At 43.1% G+C, this 27,830-nt stretch overlaps 2 protein-coding genes and 3 non-coding genes across 5 annotated transcripts in view; all 5 read left to right on the forward strand.

Moving 5' to 3' along the window:
- The window catches only part of grk4 (G protein-coupled receptor kinase 4), a 44,070-nt gene extending 36,614 nt beyond the window's left edge, over positions 1-7,456 (forward strand). Inside the window, exons 12-16 of the mRNA XM_061092107.1 lie at positions 100-308; positions 1,564-1,701; positions 2,350-2,487; positions 2,824-2,955; positions 4,170-7,456. Of these exons, the coding sequence (XP_060948090.1) occupies positions 100-308; positions 1,564-1,701; positions 2,350-2,487; positions 2,824-2,955; positions 4,170-4,226 (674 nt within the window). The 3' untranslated portion in view covers positions 4,227-7,456. The remainder of the gene's footprint in view (positions 1-99; positions 309-1,563; positions 1,702-2,349; positions 2,488-2,823; positions 2,956-4,169) is intronic.
- A 934-nt stretch (positions 7,457-8,390) lies between these two features.
- Positions 8,391-27,830, forward strand: part of htt (huntingtin) — a 33,945-nt gene continuing 14,505 nt past the window's right edge. The window contains exons 1-34 of the mRNA XM_061083555.1: positions 8,391-8,766; positions 10,782-10,865; positions 11,467-11,587; positions 11,825-11,884; positions 12,044-12,123; positions 12,377-12,515; positions 13,153-13,294; positions 13,475-13,653; positions 13,737-13,941; positions 14,527-14,604; positions 14,746-15,155; positions 18,039-18,165; positions 18,254-18,369; positions 18,520-18,631; positions 18,872-19,009; positions 20,582-20,740; positions 20,838-20,935; positions 21,017-21,156; positions 21,242-21,305; positions 21,430-21,530; positions 22,181-22,327; positions 22,576-22,696; positions 22,800-22,945; positions 23,086-23,264; positions 23,362-23,573; positions 24,541-24,667; positions 24,758-24,882; positions 24,974-25,084; positions 25,260-25,337; positions 25,993-26,216; positions 26,320-26,398; positions 26,511-26,672; positions 26,764-26,819; positions 27,573-27,721. Coding sequence (XP_060939538.1) covers positions 8,669-8,766; positions 10,782-10,865; positions 11,467-11,587; positions 11,825-11,884; positions 12,044-12,123; positions 12,377-12,515; positions 13,153-13,294; positions 13,475-13,653; positions 13,737-13,941; positions 14,527-14,604; positions 14,746-15,155; positions 18,039-18,165; positions 18,254-18,369; positions 18,520-18,631; positions 18,872-19,009; positions 20,582-20,740; positions 20,838-20,935; positions 21,017-21,156; positions 21,242-21,305; positions 21,430-21,530; positions 22,181-22,327; positions 22,576-22,696; positions 22,800-22,945; positions 23,086-23,264; positions 23,362-23,573; positions 24,541-24,667; positions 24,758-24,882; positions 24,974-25,084; positions 25,260-25,337; positions 25,993-26,216; positions 26,320-26,398; positions 26,511-26,672; positions 26,764-26,819; positions 27,573-27,721 — 4,567 coding nt within the window. The 5' untranslated portion in view covers positions 8,391-8,668. The remainder of the gene's footprint in view (positions 8,767-10,781; positions 10,866-11,466; positions 11,588-11,824; positions 11,885-12,043; positions 12,124-12,376; positions 12,516-13,152; positions 13,295-13,474; positions 13,654-13,736; positions 13,942-14,526; positions 14,605-14,745; positions 15,156-18,038; positions 18,166-18,253; positions 18,370-18,519; positions 18,632-18,871; positions 19,010-20,581; positions 20,741-20,837; positions 20,936-21,016; positions 21,157-21,241; positions 21,306-21,429; positions 21,531-22,180; positions 22,328-22,575; positions 22,697-22,799; positions 22,946-23,085; positions 23,265-23,361; positions 23,574-24,540; positions 24,668-24,757; positions 24,883-24,973; positions 25,085-25,259; positions 25,338-25,992; positions 26,217-26,319; positions 26,399-26,510; positions 26,673-26,763; positions 26,820-27,572; positions 27,722-27,830) is intronic.
- On the forward strand, positions 23,704-23,829 carry LOC132997964 (small Cajal body-specific RNA 14). The gene has a single exon (XR_009677965.1). It is a non-coding gene; the product is annotated as a small Cajal body-specific RNA 14 (non-coding RNA).
- Positions 25,380-25,508, forward strand: LOC132997961 (small Cajal body-specific RNA 14). Its single transcript, XR_009677962.1, has one exon. It is a non-coding gene; the product is annotated as a small Cajal body-specific RNA 14 (non-coding RNA).
- Positions 26,900-27,028, forward strand: LOC132997962 (small Cajal body-specific RNA 14). The gene has a single exon (XR_009677963.1). It is a non-coding gene; the product is annotated as a small Cajal body-specific RNA 14 (non-coding RNA).

The following is a 27,830-nucleotide window of genomic DNA, read 5'->3' on the forward strand; positions in this document are numbered from 1 at the left end:
TGACATCACATGAGCACTACAACTTTTTACTCCATTTTTGTGTCTCAGTCTTAAATCGGCCTTAGATCTTTCATTTCCTCCTCCTCATCTCTCCCTCAGCTCCTGAGGTGATCCAGAACGAGAGCTACAACTTCAGCCCGGACTGGTGGGGGCTGGGCTGCCTGATCTTTGAGATGATCCAGGGCCAGTCGCCCTTCCGCAAGCGCAAGGAGCGCGTCAAGCGGGAGGAGGTGGACAGGCGAGTGCGCGAGGACCCGGAGGAGTACTCCGATAAGTTCTCAGAGGAGGCGAAGGACATCTGTAGACAGGTGAGCGTGAGAGGATGGAAGTGCTGGATGAATGTGGGATTAGGTGAAGAATGGGAAAAGAGGAAAATGGAAGGAAAGATCATTAAAAGTTTTTATGTAGTGTAGTGTTAGTGAGGGCCAGCTTGTAGGTTCGCAATGCTTTTTGGGATTCCTAATTCCTCCACACTGAAAAATATTATAAATATGATCTTTTCAAAGTTGAAATGCTAAAATCAGAAACTGAAAAACTCAAACAGTGGGTCGGAAAGAGGTTAAAATACTCTGCAGAGCTGATGGATCACACTGCTGGGCTGCCATTATACAAAACCACGAGAACATTTCACACACGCATAGCATTTCAAAGTTAAGGTAGAATATTGATTAGTACAAATTAAATCAAAACAAACTCCATCTCTCTTTCACCTTCTCTGTCCTATACAATGTCTCTAACTCTGTGATCCAAGAAGGAGCAACTGAGTTGCTTTACTTCAGAGCAAGAGGGGATGGGGCGTTTATTTGTGTGACGCGGTGGAACATTCTGACCCGAAGGTTCAAGCAGATTCAGAGGTTCCCCCGGGTAGAAGAGCAGTGGTGGAGGGAGCGGGGAGAAGAGAGGTTTCTACGAGAATGGGAGTAAGATAATAAAGAAGGCCAGAGAGCGGTGGCTCTTACCACAGCCCAGAATAAAGTGATCTAAGTCGTCAGGTTTGGAAAGTAAGAGTGAGAGTCTGCTTTGAACCCTGGTGTAAATTAAGCAGGGATTGCACAAGGTCAACAGCAAACAAATTGGAAAATAAGAGATGTGCTGAAGCAAGTGAGAGGATATGTATCAGTGAAAGCCCTCAGCTCTTAGATGGCGAAAGGGCCAGTGAGAGTATCCACTGATCCACTTTATAAGCCTGCTGTCCTGTAGGTGGTGTTCTGGTAATATTATCGAGAAGCTGTTAGACAGACGAACTCGAACTCCATCCATCATAGTGTTGCATTATTTATCGGTTTGTATTGGTCTTCATTAGATTATGTAGGATCAGACACATTCAATCCAGAAGATTACCTGCAAACTACGTCCATGTGTGTTTAGTATATGATGTACTGGAGAAATTGGTCATAAAACTGTGTGATTTGTCGTTGGAGAAAAGGGCTTTAATAGTTTTATGGTATTCTAAATGAGAAATTAGAATCACGTTTAGCTATAATATATCTGCCAGAGACATTTGGGCACATGTGCATCTTTAGAGAATTAAATGTATTCACTCTTCCTCCTCCTGTGCATCAGCTCCTGGTCAAGGACCCCAAGGAGCGCCTCGGGTGTCTGGGTCACGGGGCCATAGAGGTCAAGCAGAACCCAATCTTCAGAAACATCAACTTCAAACGGCTGGAGGCCGGCATTCTGGACCCTCCCTTCAGCCCAGATGTAAGAACTGCTCTCACACACACACAAGCTCCCAGCATGCACTGCACTGTACATACAGGCTCAATTCACAGCTTGTAGCCTGAAACCTCGTTGAGCTGCGAATCAGCATACAGGAAATACCATTGTTACAAGTAAACAAACACTTCCAGTATAAGACCAGTGATCAGGGAAGCCAGAGGGGCTGATGTGGTGCGGTCGTATGATTTCAGTGTTGTTGTATGAAATCCCAAAGTGGCTGATAAAACCAATTATTGCAGACATCACAAATGGATGTAGTTCAACAAAAATAACCGCTAGCTTTCCTGCTGCACTCACTTGTGACTAGCATAACAAAGCTGTTCATAGAAAGAGTCATCACAGTTTCAGTGTCATAAATAGACTCGATGAGGGAGAGTGAATGACCCGAGAGGTTAAATCAATAGCTGAAAGTAGATAGTGTTATCTGCAATTCTATTTGGGGTTATTCAGGTCAGTAGGACCAAACTGACTTCATTTGAAACACAGAGTCCTCAGTTGTTTTAAGATTTACATGTTGGTCAAATTTCCTTTTTTCCCCCTTTCCTTCAAAATACTTGCGCATTTAACCCTTTTTATGAATCTGTCTATCTCCCTCTTTCTAATTCCATCACGTCTCATTCTCTCTTTCAGCCTCGGGCCGTGTACTGTAAAGACGTCCTGGACATTGAGCAGTTTTCCACTGTCAAAGGCGTGAACCTTGACCCCACAGATGACGACTTCTACTTCAAGTTTGTCACAGGCAGTGTCTCCATCCCGTGGCAGAATGAGGTACTGCACACCCAGGACTCTCCGATGATGTCATTGTTCAGTCTCACAGCAGACATAACGCAGGACAACACCGGTGGTGTCATAGTGATACATATGTCAATGCAGTTGATGCTCATTAATAGTTAATTGTGATTGATTAAAGTCGGTGGAGTGCGGAGGTGTTGCTTTACATCCTCCATGTGTAAATCCGATGGATATACTGAGGGTTTTCTGCAAAGAAGGTTGCAGATAAACAAACCCACCCAATGCTAACTAACATGTCTCTTGTAGAATTGCAGAAGAAATCTGAGAGTGAAAAGTATCAGGTTGCATAACAAGACCTCTCATCTTTTGCAGATGATCGAGATGGAGTGCTTTAAAGAAATCAATATCTACGAGACGGATGGGACCCTGTGCTCAGACCTAGACATAAACCGGCCCAACCCTCCACCAAAGAGAGGCTTCTTCTACCGCCTGTTCAGAAGAGAGGCAAGTGCTAGTGCTCCGGCAACTGTTCGAGGGGGTGGGGGCTAAGGTACTTCCTCTCTTACTTCTTACCTCCCCTTTTTTCCGAGGCCTTGTCCAAACTCCACATGTGAAAAGATTACTCCTCAACCCCAGAGTCCATTTGTGTTAGTTGGACTAAGGCCTCCCTATTTTTTTCTCAATGGGAAATTTTCAGTCCTTTGCTTTTCCCTTTGCACGTCCCTTCCTGTATTTTGTACTTTGTTTTAGGGATCAGACATAGGTCATATTTTGTTGATTGTACCGGTTTACGGTTGTGGGAAGACTTGACATTAAGCTCTGCCAATTATAATAAATGTTGCTTTTTTGGGTTGGCATTTTTGAATACAAGTAAAAGTGCTTTCCAAAACCCATATGAAATTCACAAATGTAGTAAATAAATAAATAATAATGAGGATACAAGTCATGGACATCATGTGATAAAGCTTTTTTTACAAAGATGTGTCTTAAGAAGGGCGATAAAACGGTAACTGATTCTGCCGGTCTAATCTCTTCTAGCAGATTGTTCCAAACTGTAGTGCCATAACATGACAGTTGGTGTAAAGTTGCCAGCTTGATTACCAGTCCATTTTACTTAGAGTCTTAAATACATCTGTCCAAGATGAGCTTTGATATTTCAAGTTAAAACCAACCTCATAGCTAAGAAGTAGCTAAATACTATCTAATCATAGCTTCTAGGCTGTCAATATGTCCCTCCAGACTGTAAAAAATGTTTGTCAGACATTCTATTCATATGACTCATAAACACGGATCACAGCAGTACAATGTGATTCTGTAACATCAGGATTTGAGCTTCCCCCCCTGAGTGTCAGAGGAAAATGGCCACCATGTGTAAATGGTCTACGAGCGCGTCACTGACGTATTTGAAGGCACTCCACCTCCCTCAAACATCGATCAAAGATTCACCATTTTATGTAGTTTTATTTGATATTTCTATTATAAAGGAAAGTGCAATAACAGAAGAATCTTTGTTTCCATTTCATGCCTTATGTTTTCGTCTAACATGCTCAGAGTTTCTGTGTCTGAGTGCTGGACACCTGCTTCAGGATTTCGTAACATGGTCAAGTCACGGAAGCCGTTTCTAGAGATCATGGCATCATTTCTTTCACATGCGAGACGGCGAAATGGTGAGAGTTGCTGATAGAAGTGATATATTCTGACCTTTTGGTTCTCCCCAGGTCTGTTTTAAGAGCAGTTACAGTGACGACGAGACCGGAGAGCCCTCGCGACTTTAAACCACTCCCTTCAACCCGCCGGTTAGCCCCGCCCCTCCCTCGCCGCTGAACTTCACCACAAACTCCAACCGAGCGCAAATCTTAGGAACTCAGTGAATGTTGACCTGTATTTATGAGCTGTATTAAAAGTGTATTATAATTAAAGAAAAAAGTATGAGTTTAAAGATTTTGTACATTTGTACTTGAATTTATGTCTAGATGTATATTTTCACTAAAGGTTGTATTGTACAAAAAGCCATAAAAGTACCACTTGAATGCATACATTACATTTTTTTTTTTTTCTTTTTCCTTTCCTTTTGGAATGAGTATGGATAATGTGTATTGGGGAGTTTTTTAAGAAGCACAGTAACAGTTGTTTGTTTTTTTCTCAATGTAGCATAAGGCCTTTTTTGTTTTTATATGTGCTGTATGTTTGTCATTGATTTGACCAACGTGACGTGTTGTTAGCACATCAGATCCACCCCCCCCTCCCGAACTAACCTTTAGCCTTTCAACACATCGAGGCTCAGGTAGATCTGATTGGGCGTCGATCTAAATGAATCCAGTCTTACGTTGCTGTGTTAGGGCCATGCTGCTTAAACCTTCCCACATATTTCCCAGCTCTCCACATTTTTCTTTAGGAGTCTAAGATCCTTCCCTCAGTCCAGTTAGGCAGTTTGTGGTGGAATGGACGGCCTGCGTAGTTGAGCATCAGCTAGTGGCCTGGACCGGCTCCATTCTCGCAGAGACGGTGGATTTCTTTCTGAAACATTTTTCGTCAGCGAGCGCAACTTTAAGTATCCCTACAAACACAAAGGACATATTATGGTCAGTGTGCGTGACACACGGCCTGATTATCATTCCTGGACCTCTCCAAAAACCTTTCCAGAGATGCAAACTGCTCAGATGCGCAGGGTTTCCTTTGGGAGCGCAGCTGCTGAGTAAACGTCTGTTACATTGCTCACTCAGGCACAACATGTTTCGGTGACCTGTATCCCCCCCCCGACTCTTCGTGCTTTTGTCGTACTACCTAGCTTTTCTGTGTCATTGCTCCGTGCAGAGCGGAAATGCTTTCACTTGAAACTTCTTAGTAATTTGCTTCCCACATTTTTGTGTGACTTGGAACATGTGGGGGAGAGCTGAGGATGAGGACAATGATGATTTGCTGATGCATCAAACTGACTTCCAATGATCCAGCTGTCAGCAGCTATTAGCCTCTGCACCCAGTCGAGACGCAGCCTGCTTTGGCCTCTGCCTGTTGATCGTAGATAGCACGATCCCTTGTGGCCTCTTGTCCTGCTGGTAGAACGCTAGGATCATCCAGTGGCTTCAGCTGTGTTTGTGATTATGATAAAAATCAGTTCGTCGTACCCGTGGCCATCTTTGATTATTGCTTTGAAGTCCTGGGTGTTGTTCTCTCAGAGGAACGACATCAGAAAGTTGCTTGTACGAGAGTCGACCAGGAGAAACACTTGACCACTTTCACTGCTACAATATTTATGCATTTAGTTTGGTTTCCTTTCAGTTTAACCAATCATGAACAAATACATGTTCTGTACATTGCCCGACCATGTTATACACAGGATTCATTTTTTTGCTCTCACTTGCATTTATGATGCCATTTTGCTTCATGAGAAAGATGCTGTATACTCCCCATCACCTGTTTTAATGCTGTGAATATCCAATCTGGACATGTTAGCTTTGTGTGTGTATATTACACTGTATGCTAATGCAGCTTTTGGTCAGTCTAATGCATTGAAGTAAATTAGCCTTGTGCTGTAAGAATTGAGTTACATTAAGGATTCATTCATAATCTGATTCTACTTTTTATCTCCACAAAAAAAAGCGATGCCTGCCTTTTTTTTGTCAGCACAACATTTCAAAAATCATTTGGGGGCTTGAATGTCAGTTGAACACATTTCTAACATTGGAGATGACCTGCAGTTGAAATGGTACGCATAGAGTCCCCCGTCTGTTTGGAGAGTCTGCGGTTTGCCGATTTTGTAATTTTTTCCCCCCCTCCCCTTGTTGCACACTCCATTATCAAAATCAGGAATCAAATGCGTGCATCTAGCTGTTGCTGGCTTTGTTACTTGAGTTTCTTAAGTGTCTTTATTTTTGTTGTTGTTGTTGCTCTCAGGCACATTTTAAAGCTGATTTCTCTTGCCAGTGTAGATTTTAGCCTTTTAGCTCTTTAGCCTCAAAAACCTTGTAAATGATGTATTTCTAACATGTAACTAAGCTCTAACACACACACACACTCACAGGGAAACCAATGTGTTTGCCTGCCATGCCTCTGTCATTGTTTGGAGTAACTTTACTGTCATACCACCCATACAGCAGTAAAGTTGAGTTCTTTTCCGTTTCATTGCACTATGGTGTGTTTTGACAATGATTATATAGGAAGTGTCTTTAACCTTTTTTTGCCAATGATACCAAAAGCGACATTTTAGTAAATCGAACTTGTTTCGTTTGCTGAAGAATTTACTAAAGAAAGACTGACAGCCTTTATTCTATGTGCCAATTATTAGAGTTAATTTCTGACATCTCATCTTTTTTCAACCTCTTTATCCTTCCGTCCGCTCTAAGAGAAATTCCTTCACATAAAGGAATTTCAACAGTTCAACAGTTTTGAATGTCCGCACTAAGTGCATTTTAATGCCTGTTTTAAAAAAAATACATATGTTTTATTACTCAAGCATGTATTGGTTTGTAATACTTCAGGTTCCTTATATATGTAAATTATGACCTTCTAGTGCCAACATATCTCACTGGTATCTGAGAACAACCTTATAAATGGCATGGCGACCAGCTGAATTAGCCCAGTTTGAATACACAACAAGCATTCCTGCTCTCCTGCCTTCCTCCGAGGCGCTGATGGCGAGTGCGTCTCCCTACAAACTGGGATGATGCTCGCTAGCACCGGTTAGAAGTGAGAGATCCTCAGTTCCTTGATGTCACCTGAGTCTAGTTTAGGGATAACCACCGATACAATTCTGGAAATTCTCCAGATGTGTCAGTGAAGTGATTTATTTTCTTTTTTTTCTTTTTTTCAAGGAAGGAAGGAAGCAATGGGAAAATGCATTATGGGTGTTCAGACTGGGCCTGGGACTTCTTGATTTTTTCTTTTCTTCTTTTTTTGTATCTGTACAGTCATGTCGTTCAACCACTGCAGTCATTGTTAATTCTTGTACAAGTTGTATCACTGGTTGTTGTACCATATCTGACATTTGTAATTATGAAATAATACACTGCCATTTGTATAAAAAAAACCTTTTGTCTTGACTTACTTGTGTCATATTTAATTTTGTGGTTTGCTGCGAATAAATTGGACGAGACACGTTAAAAAAAGGTTTCGTGCTGCTATGACCTGTGTCGTGTCCAAGCCACAATATGCAACTGCACTGATTGCATCAGAACAGTGGCTCCCGAAAAGTGTCAGGACCACCTGGGGTGTCGCGAGACACAGAGACAGGCTCACAGTACAACACATACGGGTTAAAAACAACACTAAAACATTTTAGCCATCATTTCTTACTAAAAATGTAATAAATTGTTTTTGACTGTAAAATCAAATGACAAATATGTGACAGCATCAGTTGCATTAATGTCAATTTACAACATATACAACAAATATTGTGAGATGTGCATGTAGTTGATTGTATTTCATATCAATATCCTTTGCGATTATTGGGGTATTGGGGACCCCTGCAGTAGAAGATAGCTGCTGCAGGTAGGATTTCATTTAAGCTCCAACTACTACTTACTATACACATTAAATAAGATTTGATGACCTGTTGAAGTTTTAGATTTCTTTAAATTGACTGTTTTCATTCATCCTCTGCCACTCCCACTGAGTCTGAATGGTGGTAATAATAAACTCCAGTGTAAATGAATATGTGGATGTGTCAGATAAAGTGAGATCTCCATCCTCTTTGATCTAATTCCCTTGTCGCCTCCTCCCACTCACCACTGATCTCCCTGCTACAATATAACTGCTTCACAAATCTCTTTTTGTACCAGTCTGGATTTCAGGGTCCCGTGACAGCAACAATAACAACGGGGTGAAAAAGTGTCACAGACAACCATTGGTGCTCCCCCAAGTCACTCAGGGTAAACACGCATCCTGATTGGCCGTTGAGGCTGAGCCCCGCCCCCTTCTATGCAGGCTGTCACACACTCCACTTCCCGGTGAGGTTTGTCGGGAGAACGCGACGCTGTATCGAAGATGGCTCGTCTCCGACACACGTTTCGCTCATTCTGGAAGAACAGCGCGGAGGAATAGGAGACTTCCCGCCCGGAGAGGAAGCGGAGAGCCGGCGGCAGCTGTCCCGAGCAGCGCTAGCGCTCCGGCCGCTCCACGCCCCGCTGGGCTCGCTCCGTGCGGCTAGCCCGTCCCCTCTGTGCCCGTTAGCTCCCGTAGTAAATATTAGCCAGTCTGCTTTTAGTTGTTGATTGCTAAAATGGCCACCATGGAGAAGCTGATGAAGGCCTTCGAGTCCCTGAAGTCCTTCCAGCAGCAGCAGGGGCCGCCGACCGCCGAGGAGCTCGTCCAGAGGCAGTGAGTCTAACGGGGGCTAGCCGCCGCTCGGCTGGACGGGGGAGCTTAGCTCGCTAGCTAGCGTTAGCACCCCTCAGCTAAACAGGATTTAGGAGTTAGCATGAAGCTAGCTACGCTAACCAGCTGGGAACCAGAGTCGCAGCTGCTATTTAGGTATCTCTTGGTATAACAGCGTCTTGCTAGAGACTCTAGCTACAGATGAGGAGGCTCCGACCCTCGGTATTTACCTCATGTGTTAACTACACAGGCTCGGAGGATCACAGCAGCTGAATGATAGCTTCCATCGAGGCTAACGCAAATCTATACCCACGCACCTGCAAAAGGAGTCAAGGACCAAATGATCAGTTCAGATCTGTGTCATGAGTTAACCTCGGCTGTTTGAATAGACGTGCAACCACAGTGATCGTCACATTTAGCATGTAACGCTACAGAAGGAGGCAGGTAGTAGAAATGCTGCATTCACTGCCCTTGTGATGCACTCACGTCATTTACTCCGTCCTGATCAGTGGAGCAAGTGGTCCTGCAACAATCCGGCCTGCATGCCTTGTTATTGTTATGTTCCTGCTCAGGAAGCGAAGCGTGTCATTCACATGCCAGGCTCTTTCAGTAATGACAGCACCATGTCTTCAAATGTATAGTTCACGTTTAACAGAAGGAAAGACGAAGGACAATCCAAATCCTTTTGGTCCAACAAAGGGAAATGTCCAAACAGGGGACAGTCAAAAAATGGACATCAGTAAAAGTAATACATAAGTAAACATGCAATACAACGCAAGGTAATATAAATATTATTATAATATGAATAGAGAGACATCGCATTGGTGTCATAGGCATCTGTCATGTTATGAATATTCATTTTCCATGGTTTTAGTCTTTGAACAGTACCAGCAAGTTCACCAGTCTCATCTCTCAGTCCAGAGGTCCCTAAAACAATTCCATCCCTTGTCAGCAATACTTATTGTAAATTTCCCCCTTTTTGAGTTGTATAACTAATTGATAGATGTATTATTAATGTCATACATTTATTCAAGTATGTTATCTACCTAGTATGAAATGGGTATCACCCTCTATTCTACATAACAGCTGAAGGCGATTATCCAGCATATGTTTTGATCTACAAGGAATTACTGTATCTTAGAGGAACGCAGGTCTCTCCCATCACGCACTGAGCTTCTGCTGTCTGTGCCAAAGCTGCAGCTGCCTGGCGCTAGAATGATACGATTATCATTCCCTTCTCAATGCGACAGGGCAGCAAGTCGTGATGAAGTCAGACGAAAGTCAGGTTCATCCCCAAGAAGTCCTCAGTATCTTTTATTGTTGTTTGTCTGTAGGCTGTTCAGAGGGTTTCTACAAGGAGCTCAGGTTACTTGATTAATAATGTAATGACTGCTAATAATTGCTGTTTATTTGCACATGACACAAAGTGAAACAGCAGCTCTTTTAAATCTGTACCGAGCATTGATCCTTAAACATCTTTCACAGTACTATGTGTGCCACATATTATTTACTATGTTTGGTGCCTGCATTTACTGTTAGATGATGCAATGATGTCATAACCATGGATTTTGGTGCTCAAAGGACTCAGCAGTCTTATAAAACCCTTTAGCCAACATAACATTCCACAGGCTCTTACATTAGTCATGCTGCTGCTATTTCACCTAACTATGAGCTTTATGGTTAGATATGGAAAAGCTTCAAAGCACTTGAAACGGATATTTCTGTTTTGTCAGAGGACACTGTTGGTTTAAACAATGTTTTATGGAGTGGCACTGACTTCTTGTATTTAGTATTCCAGTCATTGTTCTGTTTGGCCGATTAGCAAGAGATTAAATTAAGATCCCATCTAGAGATGGAAGATTTCTGGCTCACGACTTGCATGAAGGCACAGAATTTGTCTGCGAACACGATTGTTTTCTCCAAACCTTCTCTCTTTCTTTTTCTGTCCCTTTCTTTCTTTTACTCCCGCTTGCTTTTGGTTGCTTCTCCTCATGCTCTCCATCTTTCTTCTTTCACAGGAAAAAGGAGCAGGCTACTACAAAGAAGGACAGGGTGACCCATTGTCTGACAATATGTGAAAACATTGTGGCTCAGTCTCTGAGGTAGGCCTTGTTAGTTTAATTAAGAATATTTTCCCCCTGACGTTTAAAGGTCCAGTGTGCATGATTTAGGCCTCATCAGTAGAACTTAAATATAATATTCATAATTATGTTTTCATGAGCGCATAATCCCCTGTAATTAAGAATCCTTGTGTTTTCATTACATGAGAATGAGCCCTTTATGTCGAAATCTGTTTCTACAGTAGCCCAGAACAGACAAACCAAACACTGGCTCTAGAGAGGGACTTTCCCGTTGTTATGTTACCTGGAGGTCACTGTAGTGTAGGTTCTTGTACATGCTTGGAAGGGGAGGGTCTGGCTAGATGTTACTATAATCATACATAAGTTTCCATCTGAAACTCTTTCAATTATGTCAAGTTTTATTACTACTTTAGTTTCTTCAGGTATAATGGAGAATGTGTGTGAGAGAGAGAAATGTTTGACCAATACACACCTGAGTGGAAGAATGTCGCTGGTGTGGGCTTGTCCATTTGGGTTCTTCATTTGTGAACAGTTGAGAGTAGAGTTATTGACATACACCAGCAATGTCTGTTATATATAATGACATTTGCCTGACTTTTGTTCTCTATGGTCCTGGGAGCAGAACTTCTCCAGAGTTTCAGAAACTGCTGGGCATCGCCATGGAGATGTTCCTGCTCTGCAGCGACGACAGCGAATCAGATGTCCGAATGGTGGCCGACGAGTGCCTGAACAAAATCATCAAAGTGAGCAGGATCCAATGAACTCTCTGGCCGGCTCCCTTCAACAGCCTTCATGTTTCCTTAAAAAGGATAGAACAGCCAATATATTACGAGTTGATGTCTAGCTGGTACACACTATGGACATGGCAGACCTAGGAAATAATGACTCATCCCTTGATTTGTGTTAATGATCATTTTAAATACGTGTTCTTTGCTGAATCGTCCATGTTGTTCACAGTGCGTTTTTATATTTCTCTTAAGGCTCTGATGGACTCCAACCTGCCCAGACTGCAGCTGGAGCTGTACAAAGAAATTAAAAAGGTGATGAGATATGTCTGTTGTGTGAGTCAGCCTAATGATCCATGTGAAGTGTTAAACCTATTTTATTGATATTGTTTTTTAAAGAATATTGTTCAGATTATTTTAAATGGTGTCACTGTGATGGTGGTGATGTTGATTATTGTTTGTGTGCCTCTGTAGAACGGTGCCTCTCGGAGTCTGAGAGCAGCTCTGTGGAGGTTTGCTGAGCTGGCCCACCTCATCAGACCACAGAAATGCAGGTAAATACCTAAAACTAGTTTTTTTACTTTGTTCACATCACAACCATATCCTGAAAGAGAAGCAGCAAATTTTGGTGTAAATCTAAACATCTGAACTCATTCAAATGTCTGTGCCAGGTTATTAATATCAAATGTGTTTTATTATTTGACTTTGCATGTCTCAGAATCAATTGCTTAAAGGAAGCGATGCAATGCCCTGTACTAATCTTCACTGTGCCCCCCCCCCCTCTTATATCTCCTCCTTGTGGTGCAGACCCTACCTGGTCAACCTGTTGCCGTGCCTCACCAGAATCACTAAGCGGCAGGAGGAGTCGGTGCAGGAGACTCTGGCTGCAGCAATGCCCAAGATTATGTCAGCCCTTGGACACTTTGCCAATGATGGCGAGATCAAGGTATCAACACAAAGTGGAAACAGTGTGGAGTGGACATGACATTAAGGCAACAGATAACTGTTTCAAATTTTGCTTTGAGGCAATTGGTGTTTCTTTTCATGTTTCCTGCTTGCTTCAGCCTATCACATGCTTGACATGGTTTATGCTACAGATCAAAAGCTTTAGAGCATTCCCAGTTCTTTATATTTTGTTGAAATGTTAACAGTTCAAGTCCAGTGAATAACCTGGAATTATAAAAAGGTAAGATAACAAATTGCCCAAGGTAAAACAAAAAAATGTATGCCACCAAAAAGTGACATATATACACTTTAATATAAAACAGGCCTTTTTTTGAGTGATTAAGAAATTGATTAACTTCCCCACAGCAATGGAAGTAAATCAAGCCTTGAAATTTTATCAAAACAATTCCCACTAGCACAGCTGCATTGACAGATCAAAATCTCATATCCTGGTCGAAGTAATTTAATAGTCAGACATTGACATAGCGTTACATAGTCTTACCATTTTGGTACAAGGTCCTCATTTTGTAGCAGTTGGTCAGAGTCCTTATCTCGTTGGGAATAATCACATTCAATGTCACTCTCCAGTGTTTGTTTATGTGCATGTTTTCATTGTACTCTAACCACATCTGTTCCAGTTGCTGCTAAAAGCATTTGTGGCCAGCCTGAAGTCCAGCTCACCGACCATCAGACGGACTGCAGCGAGTTCAGCTGTCAGCGTGTGCCAACACTCCAGACGCACCAGCTACTTTTACACCTGGCTCCTCAATGTGCTGCTGGGTAAGACAAATACACGTCTTTCTTTTTTTAGTTATTTTTCTCTACAGCTGAAACAAGCAGTCAATAAATTAAATTTAGGAGCTAGTTTAGTATCAGACTGCCTTTTAGTTACAGGTTCAAGGCCACACATATTCACATTTGACAAAGAAAGACACTCCCTCACCTTCTGTCTTTTTCCAGGACTGTTGGTTCCAGTGGATGAGGAGCACCCCACCCACTTAGTCCTTGGGGTGCTGCTAACTCTCCGCTACCTGATGCCTCTGCTGCAGCAGCAAGTCAACACCACCAGCCTCAAAGGAAGCTTCGGAGTCACGAGGAAGGAGGCAGATGTACAGCCAACTCCTGAGCAGCTGCTACAGGTAAGGAAAGGAGTGTGTGTGAGAGAGAGGTGGAGATAAAGTCCTGGTAAAGTTTTGGCTCACTTTTCTCTGTGTGTCTCAAGGTGTACGAGCTGACGCTACACTACACGCAGCACTGGGATCACAACGTGGTCACAGCTGCTCTGGAGCTGCTGCAGCAGATGTTCAGGACGCCCCCCCCAGAGCTTCTGCACATGCTCATCACCGCTGGCAGCATTCAGCACGCCACGGTGTTTCGCCAGGACGCAGAGAGCCGTGCACGCTCCGGCAGCATCCTGGAGCTCATTGGTAAGCACATCAGTTAATCCCTCTTGCACTAGGTAACGTGGGACCTGCAGCAGTTAATTCATTAACCCATGTTAACTTTGTCAGGATATCCGTTGACCGAACCAACCTTTTCTAGTTTCTGCTTTGGTCTGTCTTTGTGGCTTTGGGTTTGCTTTGCTAACTCACTCCCTATCCTCTTCAACTAATTGTTTCCTCTGAGTCTCTCTGAGCTTTTGCTGCTTTTCTCTTCCTCACCTCCCGTTTCTACTTCCTGTTATCCTGCCGTCTGCAGCAGGGGGAGGGTCTTCCTGCAGTCCACTCCTTCTCAGGAAACCGAGAGGTGACTAGTCTATTTATCTCCTGCTCACCTCGCCCTTCTTACTGAAGTTCAAATCAGGGCTCGGGCAAATTTACCTTTGACTCGGTCACTTACTGCAAATAATCAAAATAACTTTATTGTGTATGATTAATGATGTACTATGAGAAAGTTGCTGGTTTCCATTATGATTGTGCTCGGTCTGAAGCAAATTGCCCACCCCCAGGTTTTCCTTTATCTCCATCTGGTGTTCATTGACTGTTCGTTTTTGTGACACCTGCTGCTTTCAGGTAAGATGCTGTCAGGAGAGGAGGATGGTTTGGAGGACGACCCTGAGAGGACAGAAGTGGCTGCTGGTGTCTTTACAGGTGAGATACATCAACCTGGAGGCAGAATGCATAGTGTGTGATAAATGTGGCGCTCTGACCAGCTTGAATTCACTGTTTAAACAAGGTTGTAATTCCCCAATCTGCAGTAAAAAGTGTTATTGTCTATATCGTTGCTCACAGCCTCAGTCGCTGGTGCAGACGGCTCCTCTGCGGCCCAGGTTGACATCATCACTGAGCAGCCCCGCTCCTCCCAGCACACCCTGCAGCCCGGCGACTCCGTGGACCTCAGCGCCTCCTCGGAGCAGGGCGGAGGCGGAGGCGGCGGCGGCACATCGGCGTCAGACACGCCAGAGTCCCCCAATGACAACGAGGAGGAAATGCTGAGTCGTAGCTCCAGCGGTGGGGCCAACATCACTCCAGAGACAGCCGACTACACCACGCCAGAAAACGCCACCCCAGAGGGAGGGCCATTGGGAGAGGGGGGGAATCTGCTCGGCACTAACGACCGCTCGTTCCCGCCCAGCGACTCCTCCCAGACCACCACAGAGGGGCCGGACTCAGCTGTCACGCCCTCAGACGTAGCAGAACTGGTCAGTATGACTGTACGGGCATCTGAGTGAGATCGAATGAGTTTAAGGATAACAGCCTGAACATACAGCACCTTATTTTTGTTAAATGTAAAATACAGAGGACAGCGTTCTTCCCTGGAATAAGAAAACACTCAAACACTGTCATCACCTTGGATTCTTCAATGTCTAAACACCCAGTTAACGTCCACTCTTTGAATCCTAATTCTATAAAGTGAAATGGAGCATAATTCATACATTTCATTCTTATTTCTGTTTCTCACAACAGCTGCAGTTTTATGCAGACCCTGAAGCAAACACATTAAAATGTCCCCTTTCTTCAAATATTAATCCAATGTTTCTTATTATAACCTGATTCTAAAAATGAAGGAAAGATAGACAGCGATTGTGGCATGATCAAAAGTTTGGGTCAGTTTGAGTCAATACTTAATAACCTTCGTAATTAACTTATAATATTTGTATTCAGCAAAGAGTCTTTCCGCTCTTGATTCAGAGATTTTTCCCGTCTCTGCTCGACCACTTGAGGTTCTGAGATATTTTTTTAAGATCTACAAACAGATTTCCAGTGACATTTAGGTCCGCGGGATTGGGGAGGCTTTTCTAATGGTGTCAGATTCTTTTAGTTAGTAGATTTTGGTCTGCTCTGGATCGTGTTGTAGAAACCAGCTTCTTTTCAGTTTCACTTTGTCGACTGATGGCAATTTTCATCGGGAATCTGGCGATGGTTCGTAGAATCCCTCCTCCCCCCTCCTCTTTGCAATGTTTAATGTGCCCCTGGCTGTCACACAACCCCAAAGCAGAATATTTCCACCCCCATGCTTACCAGTTGGCAAATGGAGGCGTTAGTAGCTTTAGCACTTGCCGCAATTAACATTTAAGGAACGAGTAATTTTTAATGTATCTTTGCTGCAGGGGTTGTTTCATTTTAAACCACCACAATATGAGTACACTTCTCTGTCAGCGCTGTCTCAAAGCAAGGAAGGATATATTTGTCATATCTCATTCCAGACAGCCAATGGCTTCACTTTGTGCAGTTCAGTATGAAAGGATTTGGTTCATGTTGGTGTTGAGGGCTGAGATGGTGAATACAAACTTTAAACTAATCAAATCTCAGTGAACACTGTTTTGTTAACAGTGTTTCCAGGTGTTGATTATTGAACAGTTTTTCCTCTTGTACATGAGCACTTTAATGAATGACTGGGTTCAACCATGTAACTCATTCAATACGTGTCGTTTTCACAGAAGCTCAAAAAAACACATTATATTTGATTGAAAAATTCAATTATTTTCTCTATTAGTGCAGACTTTCTTTATTTCAGGCAAGACACAGGATCTTGCTTTGTAAAAGGCTGTGGGATCCTGCAGACAGTAGGCTGTTGTGAGTGTGTGTGTGTGGATGGTCAGTGTTTTAATTATAAAACTGAAATGGTCAGAAATAGAATTTTAACTATGGACATCTCCTCATTCTATTTGTGGCCTTGTCCGAGAGGATCGCCATAGCACTTAGCACACGGGAAAGTGATTAACAGTCGTGTTTGAAATTAGGTTTTTGGTATTTAATGGAGTGATACATGAATCTCAAATGTCACAGAAAGATTATGTTAGAAAATATTATTCTCATCATATCGCATTGGACAAAATGTGACCGCTCACCCTGCAGCTGGAGTCCATTGAGTTTTTGGGAGGCAGGTCATATGAACCTGTTGCCCTCTGGAGACATCATGTTGTCAGATTGTCCTGTCTAACGATTCCACCCCTATGATCTTGCCCCCCCTCTCCTTTATCCTTCTCCTCACTCCGCCGCAGTCGCACACTCCATTGCCACGGGTGATGGAGCCGTCCCCCCCCTCGCCAACTTCCACGGAGGGTCCCGACGGCACCGACAGCGACTCCTCTGTCTACACTGCTTCCTCTTCGTCATCTTCGTTCTCTTTCTCCTCCGCCTCCTCTTTCTTTGCCACTTCCTCCTCTAGCACTAGTGAAAAGGTCAGCCAATTGGACACCGTGAAAACGAGTGGGAGGGGCTTGCTTGTCTGGAAACTTTTGGCTTTCTTCATTCTTTCACCTTCCGTTCATTTGTTCGTTCCAGTCCATGCACAGAATTAGCCCTGATTATTTCTTCTTCCCCCTCTTTACTACATTGACAACATACTCCCCTTGTGTCCAGTGATTTTCCTTAAAAAATAACAAGCCTCTGAAAGTTCTTTGTAAAAACAAGCAACCCTGATATCCTCTGTTACTGGCTTTCCACCAAGTTCCAAAATAGAAGCATGGAGACCATATGTTCCTTAAATGTGTTTCCCTTTCCCTTTCTAGAGGCTGTGACGGGCTTTTGTTCCAGCTGGAGTCATACATGGACAGAAAAGAAAAAAAAATATATAAATTCCTTATGAGTATAGATACAGCCTTTTATCTCCCAACTAGTTTTCTGTAAAAGTTCATGCAAATGACCTAAAAATCGTGTGTGTTTTTCCTGGTTGATGTTAAAAGTAATACTTGACTGATGTAGGGGATATTCCTTTTAGACATAGTTTGGATCAAAAGCTTGCTCTTCCTCTGGCAGATTGTGGCAGCCACAATTGAAGTTGTCGAGCCTGTGCTTCTTCCTGTATGCAGTTGATTTACTGTAAATTGCGTTTGGACCCAAGCATGATTCAAATGACAAGCTTTATTTTAGGGAACACTAGTTTGACATGCAATACTAGTCATTTGTTGTGCTGTGTCTTTGTCTTTCACCCAGCCAATCTAACTCAGTGACTCAAACCTCTTCAGGTGTCCTCTGCATGTGATTGCATTTCAAACTAAGGCAGATGGTCACGTTCGGTGTATTTGCAAAGTTGAGTTGAGTTCCACTCTGGAGATATCTGTTTTCTGCCTGTGCACCAGGTGCTGGATGGCAGTGAGAGTCAGTACTCTGGGATGCAGATTGGAACACTACAGGATGAGGAAGAGGAAGGAACAGCAGCGTCTTCCCAAGAAGAACCAGCAGAACCATTCCTGCAGTCAGCTCTGGGTAAGTTGTACATGCACACACAAACACACGGCTCTGGTGACTGATATCACGCCATGATTATGATGAATGTGTCTGTGTTTGTGTGCAGCACTGAGCAAGCCTCATCTCTTTGACGGCCGAGGTCACAACCGGCAGGGTTCAGACAGCAGCGTGGACCGCTTCATACCAAAGGACGAACCTCCTGAACCCGAACCAGTCATCAAGGTAGAGACTCACCCAACAGAAAAAAATCTCCATCCCAGCATTTCACAGTGGACAATAAGGTCCACGCTACAAAGGTCTAGCAGAATGTCAGACCTTGAATGACAACATTTCCTGTGTTTTGATTATGAATGTCCTCTGCCTGCCTCTTAGCAATCACGGATAAAGGGTCCTATTGGACATTACACAGACCAGGGGATGGAGCCGCTGGTGCACTGTGTACGACTTCTCTCTGCTTCCTTCCTGCTGACAGGACAAAAGAATGGTGAGTGCTAATAAAAAACCTCTTAAGAGGACTACATTTTTTTAAAGGTTGAGGACAATGAAAATGAACAAAACTAAAGATTACGGTGATCTGGTAACCATTTATCCACTACGAAGAACAGACAATTAAGAGAACCTTAAAAACAACTATTTAGGTACATTCTTTTCATTAGAATAAGAAAAGAAAAGTTCATAAGGAGAACCACTTGGTCGTCTGCTAATGTCTTTTCTCTTTTTCTAGGTGTGATCCCCGACAAGGAGGTGCGGGTGAGTGTGAAGGCCCTGGCGGTCAGCTGTGTGGGAGCAGCAGGAGCGCTACTTCCTGAAGCCTTCTTCAATTCCCTCTACCTGGAGCCGCTGGACGGCCTCCCAGCAGAAGGTAGGTTTCTGTGATGCTTGACACCTGAATAGGTCGCTATCAAGAGAAACACATTATTAAGTCAATGCTCTCTAATTCAGGGGTGCACCTAATGGACAATGTTAATGTTGCGATAATCATCACAGCATTAAGTGACATCATTTCAGTTAAGCTCATCCCTCAGACTCGAGTAGTTTTTATTGGTGTTTGATAAGGCTGTACCCAACCAATAGTTTTACATATAAAGGTATTCAACAATTTGCTCTTTATGTTAGAGAGACTATGAAGCAACACTTCATTGAGATGCCAGATTTTTGGAACAGTTTTCCACGGGACCTTCAGGCTGACTTTAAAGTAACATAGTAAACAACCCAAGTCATCCCTCTGAGCTAAAACATTTTATCGACTGACCGGAATCTAACTTGCTCTTCTCTACATTAGATATCCAACAACAAATCGTATCACGTTGCTCTGTGCTGTAAATTCACAGCTTCTAGGCAGAAAGGGAAACATAGCACATCCTTAGAGACTGACCAGTCAAGGCTCTCTTCCTCTGGGCAGCTGCCTGTCTCACACTCCTCTTTGGTTTGGATCTGCGGAGGGGGCGATCTGATGTAGTGAAATGATTTTAATTCTGATTTTATTACCTCTGCCAAGGAGGTTTTATTTCCATCTGCGTTAGTTAGTTTGCAGCAGCAGCAAGTACTCTATTGATTTCCCTGAAAATGCTGTGAAGGGGCGGGGCACTGCCCAAGGAACAACCCATTAAACCCATATGGACGCCCAGCACACCTTCAGATGTTCTCACTTGTTACCTGATTATACCTTTGCACAGGGAAAGGGTGGGCGGGGCTCCACAGGAAGCATGGTGATGTCACTGCACTCCTCACTAAACTAGCAGGAGAGAGGGAGGTGTAAATTAATCACAGCTTGTGAACACTCGTGTAATCAGGCCTTAAGTGAATAGACCAAGTGTCGGTGGAGCATTGATATTTAAACCTCTTACACTTTGACATTATTTTAGGCACCGTGAGTAGGACAAAATACGAATTTGCCATGAGGCAGTCATATGGATACAATGATACATTTAGACTAAAGTTTAAGATTTAATGTAACTCGTAGTGCTAGACTTTTCTACACCTCATTCCACTTTTATTTTTTGTAGTTTTTCTCACTCTTGTCAGGAGTTGTAGGCAGACGATGGCGCACTATTTTCAGCCCCATGAGGCAAATTGGGATATGTGGATATGGAGCTCTACAAATATGATGTGTATACAGCTGAATTAAATTTTGAAGCAAACAGCAGGATTCTTGATGCACTATTGAATTGTTACAGGTAAAAGTAACTTTTTGATATAATTAGTGTTTGTTCTTTCTTCCACTAACAGACATTGTAAATGTCAATTTTCTTCAGATAAGACTGTTTTAGTTTATCTTGCATAAGGTGTAGTTTCCAGTGGAGGTATTGTACTCTACTGTCTTTTTTTTTTTTTACCTCTCCTGCAATCTAAGTACCTGTCTGTTAAAATGCATGAATTGTATTTGTCTTTTGCACTGTCACTGACCCTCTTTCCTTCCTCTGCCCCCTTTCAGAGCAGCAGTATATCAGTGACGTGCTGTGTCTCATTGACCATGGGGACCCTCAGATCCGAGGGGCCACAGCCATCCTCTGTGCAGCCATCATCCAGGCCGCACTCATCAAAACACGGTTCAACATACACACCTGGCTGGCCAGTGTGCAGACTTCAACAGGTTAGTGTGTGTTCCTCTTTACACAGGCCTGTTGGTCTTGCTGCTGACAAATGGAAAGTCTGGATTTGGTTTAATGGTGCCCTTCTCATCTGTCCAGGTAACCCTCTGTCCCTGGTGGACTTGGTGCCTTTACTCCAGAAAACGCTCAAAGATGAGTCCTCTGTCACCTGCAAGATGGCTTGTTCTGCAGTGAGGGTAAGACGGATCCGTTTGAGTGTGTTGATCACCTGTGTGTTTGTGTTTTGAGTCTGACCTTTTTAATGTGTGTGTGTCCAGCACTGCATCATGACGGTGTGCAGCAGTACTCTGAGTGAGCTCGGCTTGCAATTGTTGATCGACCTGCTGGCTCTGAGGGATTTATCCTATTGGCTCGTTCGGACTGAGCTATTGGAGACCCTGGCTGAGATGGACTTCCGGTATGATTTTTTTATTTTGTTTCCCAGCTGAAATTCATCAATGATATGTTTTATCTGACTAATACTCACTCATTCATGTTTTTAGATTAATTAACTTCCTGGAGAGGAAAACGGAGAATTTGCACAAAGGAGATCATCACTACACTGGAGTAGGTTATTTTACCTCATGCATTTCCTGTTAATATTTTGGATCCACAAACGAGTTCAGTGTAATTTTCATCTTGACCTGCCTGAACTGTGATCCCTAATTTGTAAATATGTTTCTTCATCCAGCGGCTGCGGTTGCAGGAAAGAATCCTGAATGATGTGGTCATCCGTCTCTTAGGAGATGATGATCCAAGAGTGCGGCACGTGGCTGCGTCTGCTGTCAGCAGGTACGACATCTTTTCTCCCACAAGCCGTTTTCAGACGTGTCTGGGAGAACGGCAGAATTGGGTCCGGACTGAGTTCTTGTTTCACACATGCACAACATAGTGGGAGGTTTTCTGCTCAGACGCATTCACAACAGCAACAAATGGTCTGTATGATTCAGGTGGGGGTGGGGTGCAGATGCAGGATGTAACTCATTTATTCCTCTGCAGAGATCAAGTGGTTTTGTTTACAGCACATCAACATTGCTGTCGGCTTTTATCTCTGTGAAATCTCTTGACATGTTCCTCAGTGTCCTGTGTGTGTGACAGCGCTATTTCGCCTGGAGATAAACATTATCAATCCCCCCTCTCTTGCTTGTGTTGAATCAAGTGTGGATCACCTGCTGTGGTCAGATCCTGCAGACTTTATACTAGGGGACCAGACGGAGAAAGTCTAACTCAAGTTCACACATAAACCTCCTCTGGAAAAAAATGCAGGGGAAGTCCGGAGTTCAGTGCATATTCGAAACCAGCTATAGTGTATTGTCAGTGTTGCACATCTTGTGTAGACAAGCGCATTTATTCGATTTTATTTTGTATTCATTTTTTCAATTCTGCAGTACTAAAACTGTATTTTTATTTCCCTCATGTCCCTGTTTCCATCTCTCCAACAGACTGGTTCCCCGGTTGTTTTACGACTGTGACCAGGGCCAGGTGGACCCAGTGGTGGCTATTGCCCGAGACCAGAGTTCAATCTACCTGCAGCTGCTTATGCATGAGACACAACCACCCTCCCAGTTCACCGTTAGCACCATCACAAGGTAAATGCATTCAATTGGCATCGCATGTCACTTGCTTTCAATGCCATCATTGTCAATAATACTCATTGGTCATGTTTCATTTTATTGTACCTACCACATGTTGTATTGCACAAACTGTAGTGACTTTGGTGTTGAACGTTTAATCTTCAAACCATGAAACCACACTTTTCTTTCCATAAGTTCAAGTGGAAAGGTTAAGACTAAATTAACAAACCGTCTTTGTTGAACTGGTCTCTTTTCTACGTCAGGACGTACAGAGGCTACAACCTGTCCAACGCTGTGTCCGATGTTACACTGGAGAACAATTTGTCCAGAGTTGTTATGGCCGTCTCCCACGCTTTCACCTCCTCTACCTCCAGGGCTCTAACTGTAAGCCTCTAGATATTTGTATAAAAGGCTTTTTTCCCTTCTGTTTCACGCACTCATGGTATTTTAACATTTTCGTAACTTTCATTCCTTTATTTCTCTGCAGTTTGGCTGCTGTGAGGCTTTGTGCCTCCTGGCTTCAAATTTCCCAGTGTGCACTTGGACCACTGGCTGGCACTGCGGATATGTGAGCAGCAGTAGCATGTTTAATTCCCGCTCTAGCCTGAACCGCAGCAGGGGCAGGGCTCTCAGGTTTGTCTCCCCATCGGGAATTCATTCTTTTCTGTACATTTTATGCAACTCTTATGTAATCTGCACCATAACATCTTACGTTTCAAATGTTCTGATCTATTGACAACTGATTATCCTGTCCCTGTCCTGTCCCCCTCCAGTGTGTCCCAGCCCAGCAGTGCTCCAGGCTCTTCAACCACCTCAGCACAGGACACAGAGCGGAGGACTCTGACCGTGGGAATGGCCAATATGGTCCTGTCCTTACTCTCCTCCGCCTGGTTTCCACTCGACCTTTCTGCACATCAGGATGCACTTTTGCTCTCTGGGAATCTGCTTGCTGGTGGGTAACATTCTTAAAATGTCCTCCCTGTTGTAGCTTACCTCAACCTTCATGGAACATTGCTAGCCTGTCATTGTTGAATCTTTGATGTTTGCAGCTGTGGCTCCAAAATGCATGCGCAACCCCTGGACGGGAGAGGAAGAAGGTGGCAGCACTAGCGGAGGCCAAAATAAGATGGAGGAACCCTGGGCAGCACTGTCGGAGCGCTCCCTGGTGGCCATGCTGGAGCAACTTTTCTCCCATCTGCTGAAGGTGCTCAACATCTGTGCCCATGTGTTGGACGACACACCACCTGGACCAGCAGTGAAGGTTAGTCTCATTAGAGATTGTTCTTATTTTGTAGGCTTTTAAATGAAACAGATTAATTTGTAAACCACATTTTATTAATCCCAAATAATTGTTATATTAGAGTAATAATATAACAGCCCTGTGTGAGTGTGTGGTCTGAATGGTGCCAGCACTGAGCAGTGTGCTGCACCTGGTGTGACCCCACACAGAGTGATACTGGTTCCTGCCGACAGAGACTGTAAAGATATTGGTCTTCTGTGCGATGGTTCCATACATTCATATAGCAAAAGATTTAGAGTAATATACTGGTTGAAAGTCATCATGTTAGAGAAGCTTGATATGATCGCCTTCAAGACATAAGGGATGATTCAAATAAATGTATAACAGAAACTGTTCCCTAAACAGAAATTGGCGGATCTGCCTAAAAAAAATGCAGTCAAAGAAATTGTTCACCTACATTAAGCACAGATTGTGAATAATATGAGAATATAATAAATGGTGCATTTCTTTTTCCTGAGTAGAATTGAGACACTAACCCTTACAAAGGATTATTTTATTCAAGACCAAATACACAAACGTAAAGCCTTCTATAAATGTTTAGACTCTAAGTAAAGGCACCGACTTTCTAGATAATAAAATAATGTTTAATATTAATTTGATGGGTCATATATTTATAACAACTACTTTCTTTACTTCCATACACAGTGTGCTACCTCTGACCGGTTCACATTGGAGTCTGATACTGGCCACATTTCAAAAGAATGTGAAGAGCTACATACTAAAAAATCCAATCTAGAAAAAGTCTGAATTGAGGACTAAAGCCTACAGAGTGAACATTGCTTCTGTCTCTTATGCATGTACAATGCCAAAGAAGAATCTAATAACTCCACAATATTGAATAGAACATTTTCCACAAGCTTTTTTTATGCAAAGGAAGATGGAGATTCTTGACTTGTCTGGTTTGATACTTATTCCCTGTACTTTTTAGGCCACCCTCCCCTCCCTGAGCAACACCCCCTCCCTCAGTCCTATTCGCAGGAAAGGTAAAGAGAAGGAGGCTGCAGAGCCCAGTGCGGCCCCTATGAGCCCAAAGAAAAGCAATGATGTCACCACAGGTACATGAACCCTTCGACATGCACTATCACAGGTACAGATAAGCTGATTGTCTGTAAATACTCAACAAAGAGGTTTATTTTTGTGAGCAGGGAGGCCAGCAGACAGCACAGGGTTGGCAGCTCTGAACAAATCTTCCACGCTTGGCAGCTTCTACCACCTGCCACCCTACCTCAAGCTCTATGATGTCCTCAAAGCAACACATGCCAACTACAAAGTAAGAACACGCAGCTGTTTTTTTTAAACACTCCCTAACATAAAAGTATTTCATGGATCCTAAATCGTGTCGCTGTTTTGTTTGTCTCCAGGTGACGTTAGACCTTCACACTACCCAGGAGAAGTTTGGAGGTTTTCTGCGTTCCACTTTAGATGTTCTGTCTCAGCTGTTGGAGCTGGCCACACTCCACGACATCAGCAAGGTAAAGAAGATGATGACATCACCTCTATTAGACGATCTCAATCTGTCAATAATAGTGGGAGCAAGAATGAGAGGATGGAAGCAAGAGTTTATTTTGTTTCATTAATAAACCACTGAACAAACTCTATTGTTGATTGGAGTTAATACAATATAATTTGGGTTTTGTTTTCTTTCAGAGTGTGGAGGAAATTTTGGGCTACCTCAAGTCCTGCTTCTCCCGAGAACCAACCATGGCTACAGTTTGTGTCCAACAGGTCAGTACTCTGTTGTGTGTTAATGTCCTAAATTTCCTGTGTGTGGTGGTCTGAATGATGCCAGCACTGAGCAGTGTGCTGCACCTGGTGTGACCCCACACAGAGTGATACTGGTTCCTGCCGACAGAGACTGTAAAGATATTGGTCTTCTGTGCGATGGTTCCATACATTCATATAGCAAAAGATATACAGTAATATACTGGTTGGATGTCTTCATGTTGGAGTAGCTTGATATGATCACCTTCAAGGCATTAGGGATGATTTAAATAAAAGTTTTACAGAAACGGTTCCCTAAACTGAAATTGGAGGATCTTTTCTCATTAAAAAAAAATGCTGTCAAAGATGGCACAGATTGTGAATAATATGAGAATTAATATATGGTGCATTTCTTTTTCCTCTGTACATTAATGTTACAAAGGATTGTCTTATCCAAGAACAAATACACAAACGAGAGCATTTATTAAATGTTTAGACTCCAAGTAAAGACACTGGCTTACTAGATAATACATGAATTGTTAATATTAAGACAGTGTTACAGAATTTGTGCAGTGAAATACTTCATAAAAAGTGTGAGTCTCCATTAAATAACTATTTAGAGTCTGAGTTAGATGTGGTGTATTCTTTATGGTAACTCAAGATATCCCATTCTTTTCAGCTGTTAAAAACCCTGTTTGGCACCAACCTGGCCTCCCAGTACGAGGGGGTCCTGAGTGGACCCAGCCGTTCCCAGGGTAAGGCTCTGCGTCTCGGCTCGTCCAGCCTGCGACCAGGTCTCTACCACTACTGCTTCATGGCCCCGTACACGCACTTCACCCAGGCTCTGGCAGATGCTAGTCTCCGCAACATGGTGCAGGCTGAACAGGAGCAGGACACGTCTGGGTGAGTTGTAGGAATGCACCGATTAAACGCAAGCAGACAATCCCATGAATTTGCAATGAAATATGTCAGACATTACAGAATGTCCCTCCTTTTATGCTTTTAGGTGGTTTGATGTAATGCAAAAGGCGTCCAATCAGCTGAGGTCCAACATTGCAAATGCAACTCGCAACAGAGGAGACAAGGTGCTTGCATCGTCCTGCGACTTTTTCAAAAACTGTCAGATATATCATGTCAAGACTCCAAATGTTTCTTCAATAAGTTGCTGCTGTTCTAAAAGCTCTCTTTTCCCTCCAGAACGCCATCCACAACCACATTCGTCTATTTGAGCCACTGGTGATCAAAGCGTTGAAGCAGTACACAACCAGCACCTCTGTGGCCCTGCAGAGACAAGTGCTGGACCTGCTCGCCCAGCTAGTGCAGCTCAGAGTCAACTATTGCCTGCTGGACTCGGATCAGGTCAAATTAATTCCATGCTGATGGTTTCACATGGATTCGTTCAAAACTTTGAAAAGCTGTCTCATTCAGGAAAATATTTTCTGTGTTTCAGGTGTTCATCGGCTTTGTCCTGAAGCAGTTTGAATACATTGAAGTGGGACAATTCAGGTAAGTTTTCTCCATCACTGAATTTTGTTAAACTTCAATGCATCACTAATGTCAGAAACATAACAGCCCTGTGTGAGTGTGTGGTGGTCTGAATGGTGCCAGCACTGAGCAGTGTGCTGCACCTGGTGTGACCCCACACAGAGTGATACTGGTTCCTGCCGACAGAGACTGTAAAGATATTGGTCTTCTGTGCGATGGTTCCATACATTCATATAGCAAAAGATTTACAGTAATATACTGGTTGAAAGTCATCATGCTAAAGAAGCTTGATATGATCGCCTTCAAGACATAAGGGATGATTCAAATAAATGTATGACAGAAACTGTTCCCTAAACAGAAATTGGAGGATCGGCTTAAAAAAATGCATTCAAAGAAATTGTTCACCTACATTAAGCACAGATTGTGAATAATGAGAATAAACATGGTGCATTTATTTTTTCTGAGTAGAATAGAGACACTAACCCTTAGAAAGGATGTTTTATTCAAGACCAAATACACAAACTGAAAGCATTCTATAAATGTTAAGACTCTAAGTAAAGGCACCGACTTTCTAGATAATAGAATGTTTAATAAGAAATGTTTCCAAACTTGATGGGTCATATATTTATTACAACTACTTTGGAGTCTGATACTGGCCACATCTTAAAAGATACTGTGAAAAGCTACATACCAAAAAAAAACTTCAATGTATCACTAAGGTCCGAAACCGATTCACACGGATCTAAACCAATTCCTGTTACACTTTTCCAACAGAGATTCAGAGGCCATCATTCCAAACATCTTTTTCTTCCTGGTGCTGTTGTCCTACGAGCGCTACCACTCCAAGCAGATCATCAGCATTCCAAAGATCATCCAGCTTTGTGACGGCATCATGGCAAGTGGCAGGAAAGCTGTCACACATGGTGAGAGGATCACAAGCAAAGCACATGACACAGAATAATTTGCTGTACCGGTAAGCATGTTCTGTTTAGCCACTTGATGACCCTTTAATTATCTGATATGCTTTTCCTT

Source organism: Limanda limanda, chromosome 2, assembly GCF_963576545.1.
Source record: "Limanda limanda chromosome 2, fLimLim1.1, whole genome shotgun sequence".
NCBI classification, from domain to species: Eukaryota; Metazoa; Chordata; class Actinopteri; order Pleuronectiformes; family Pleuronectidae; genus Limanda; species Limanda limanda.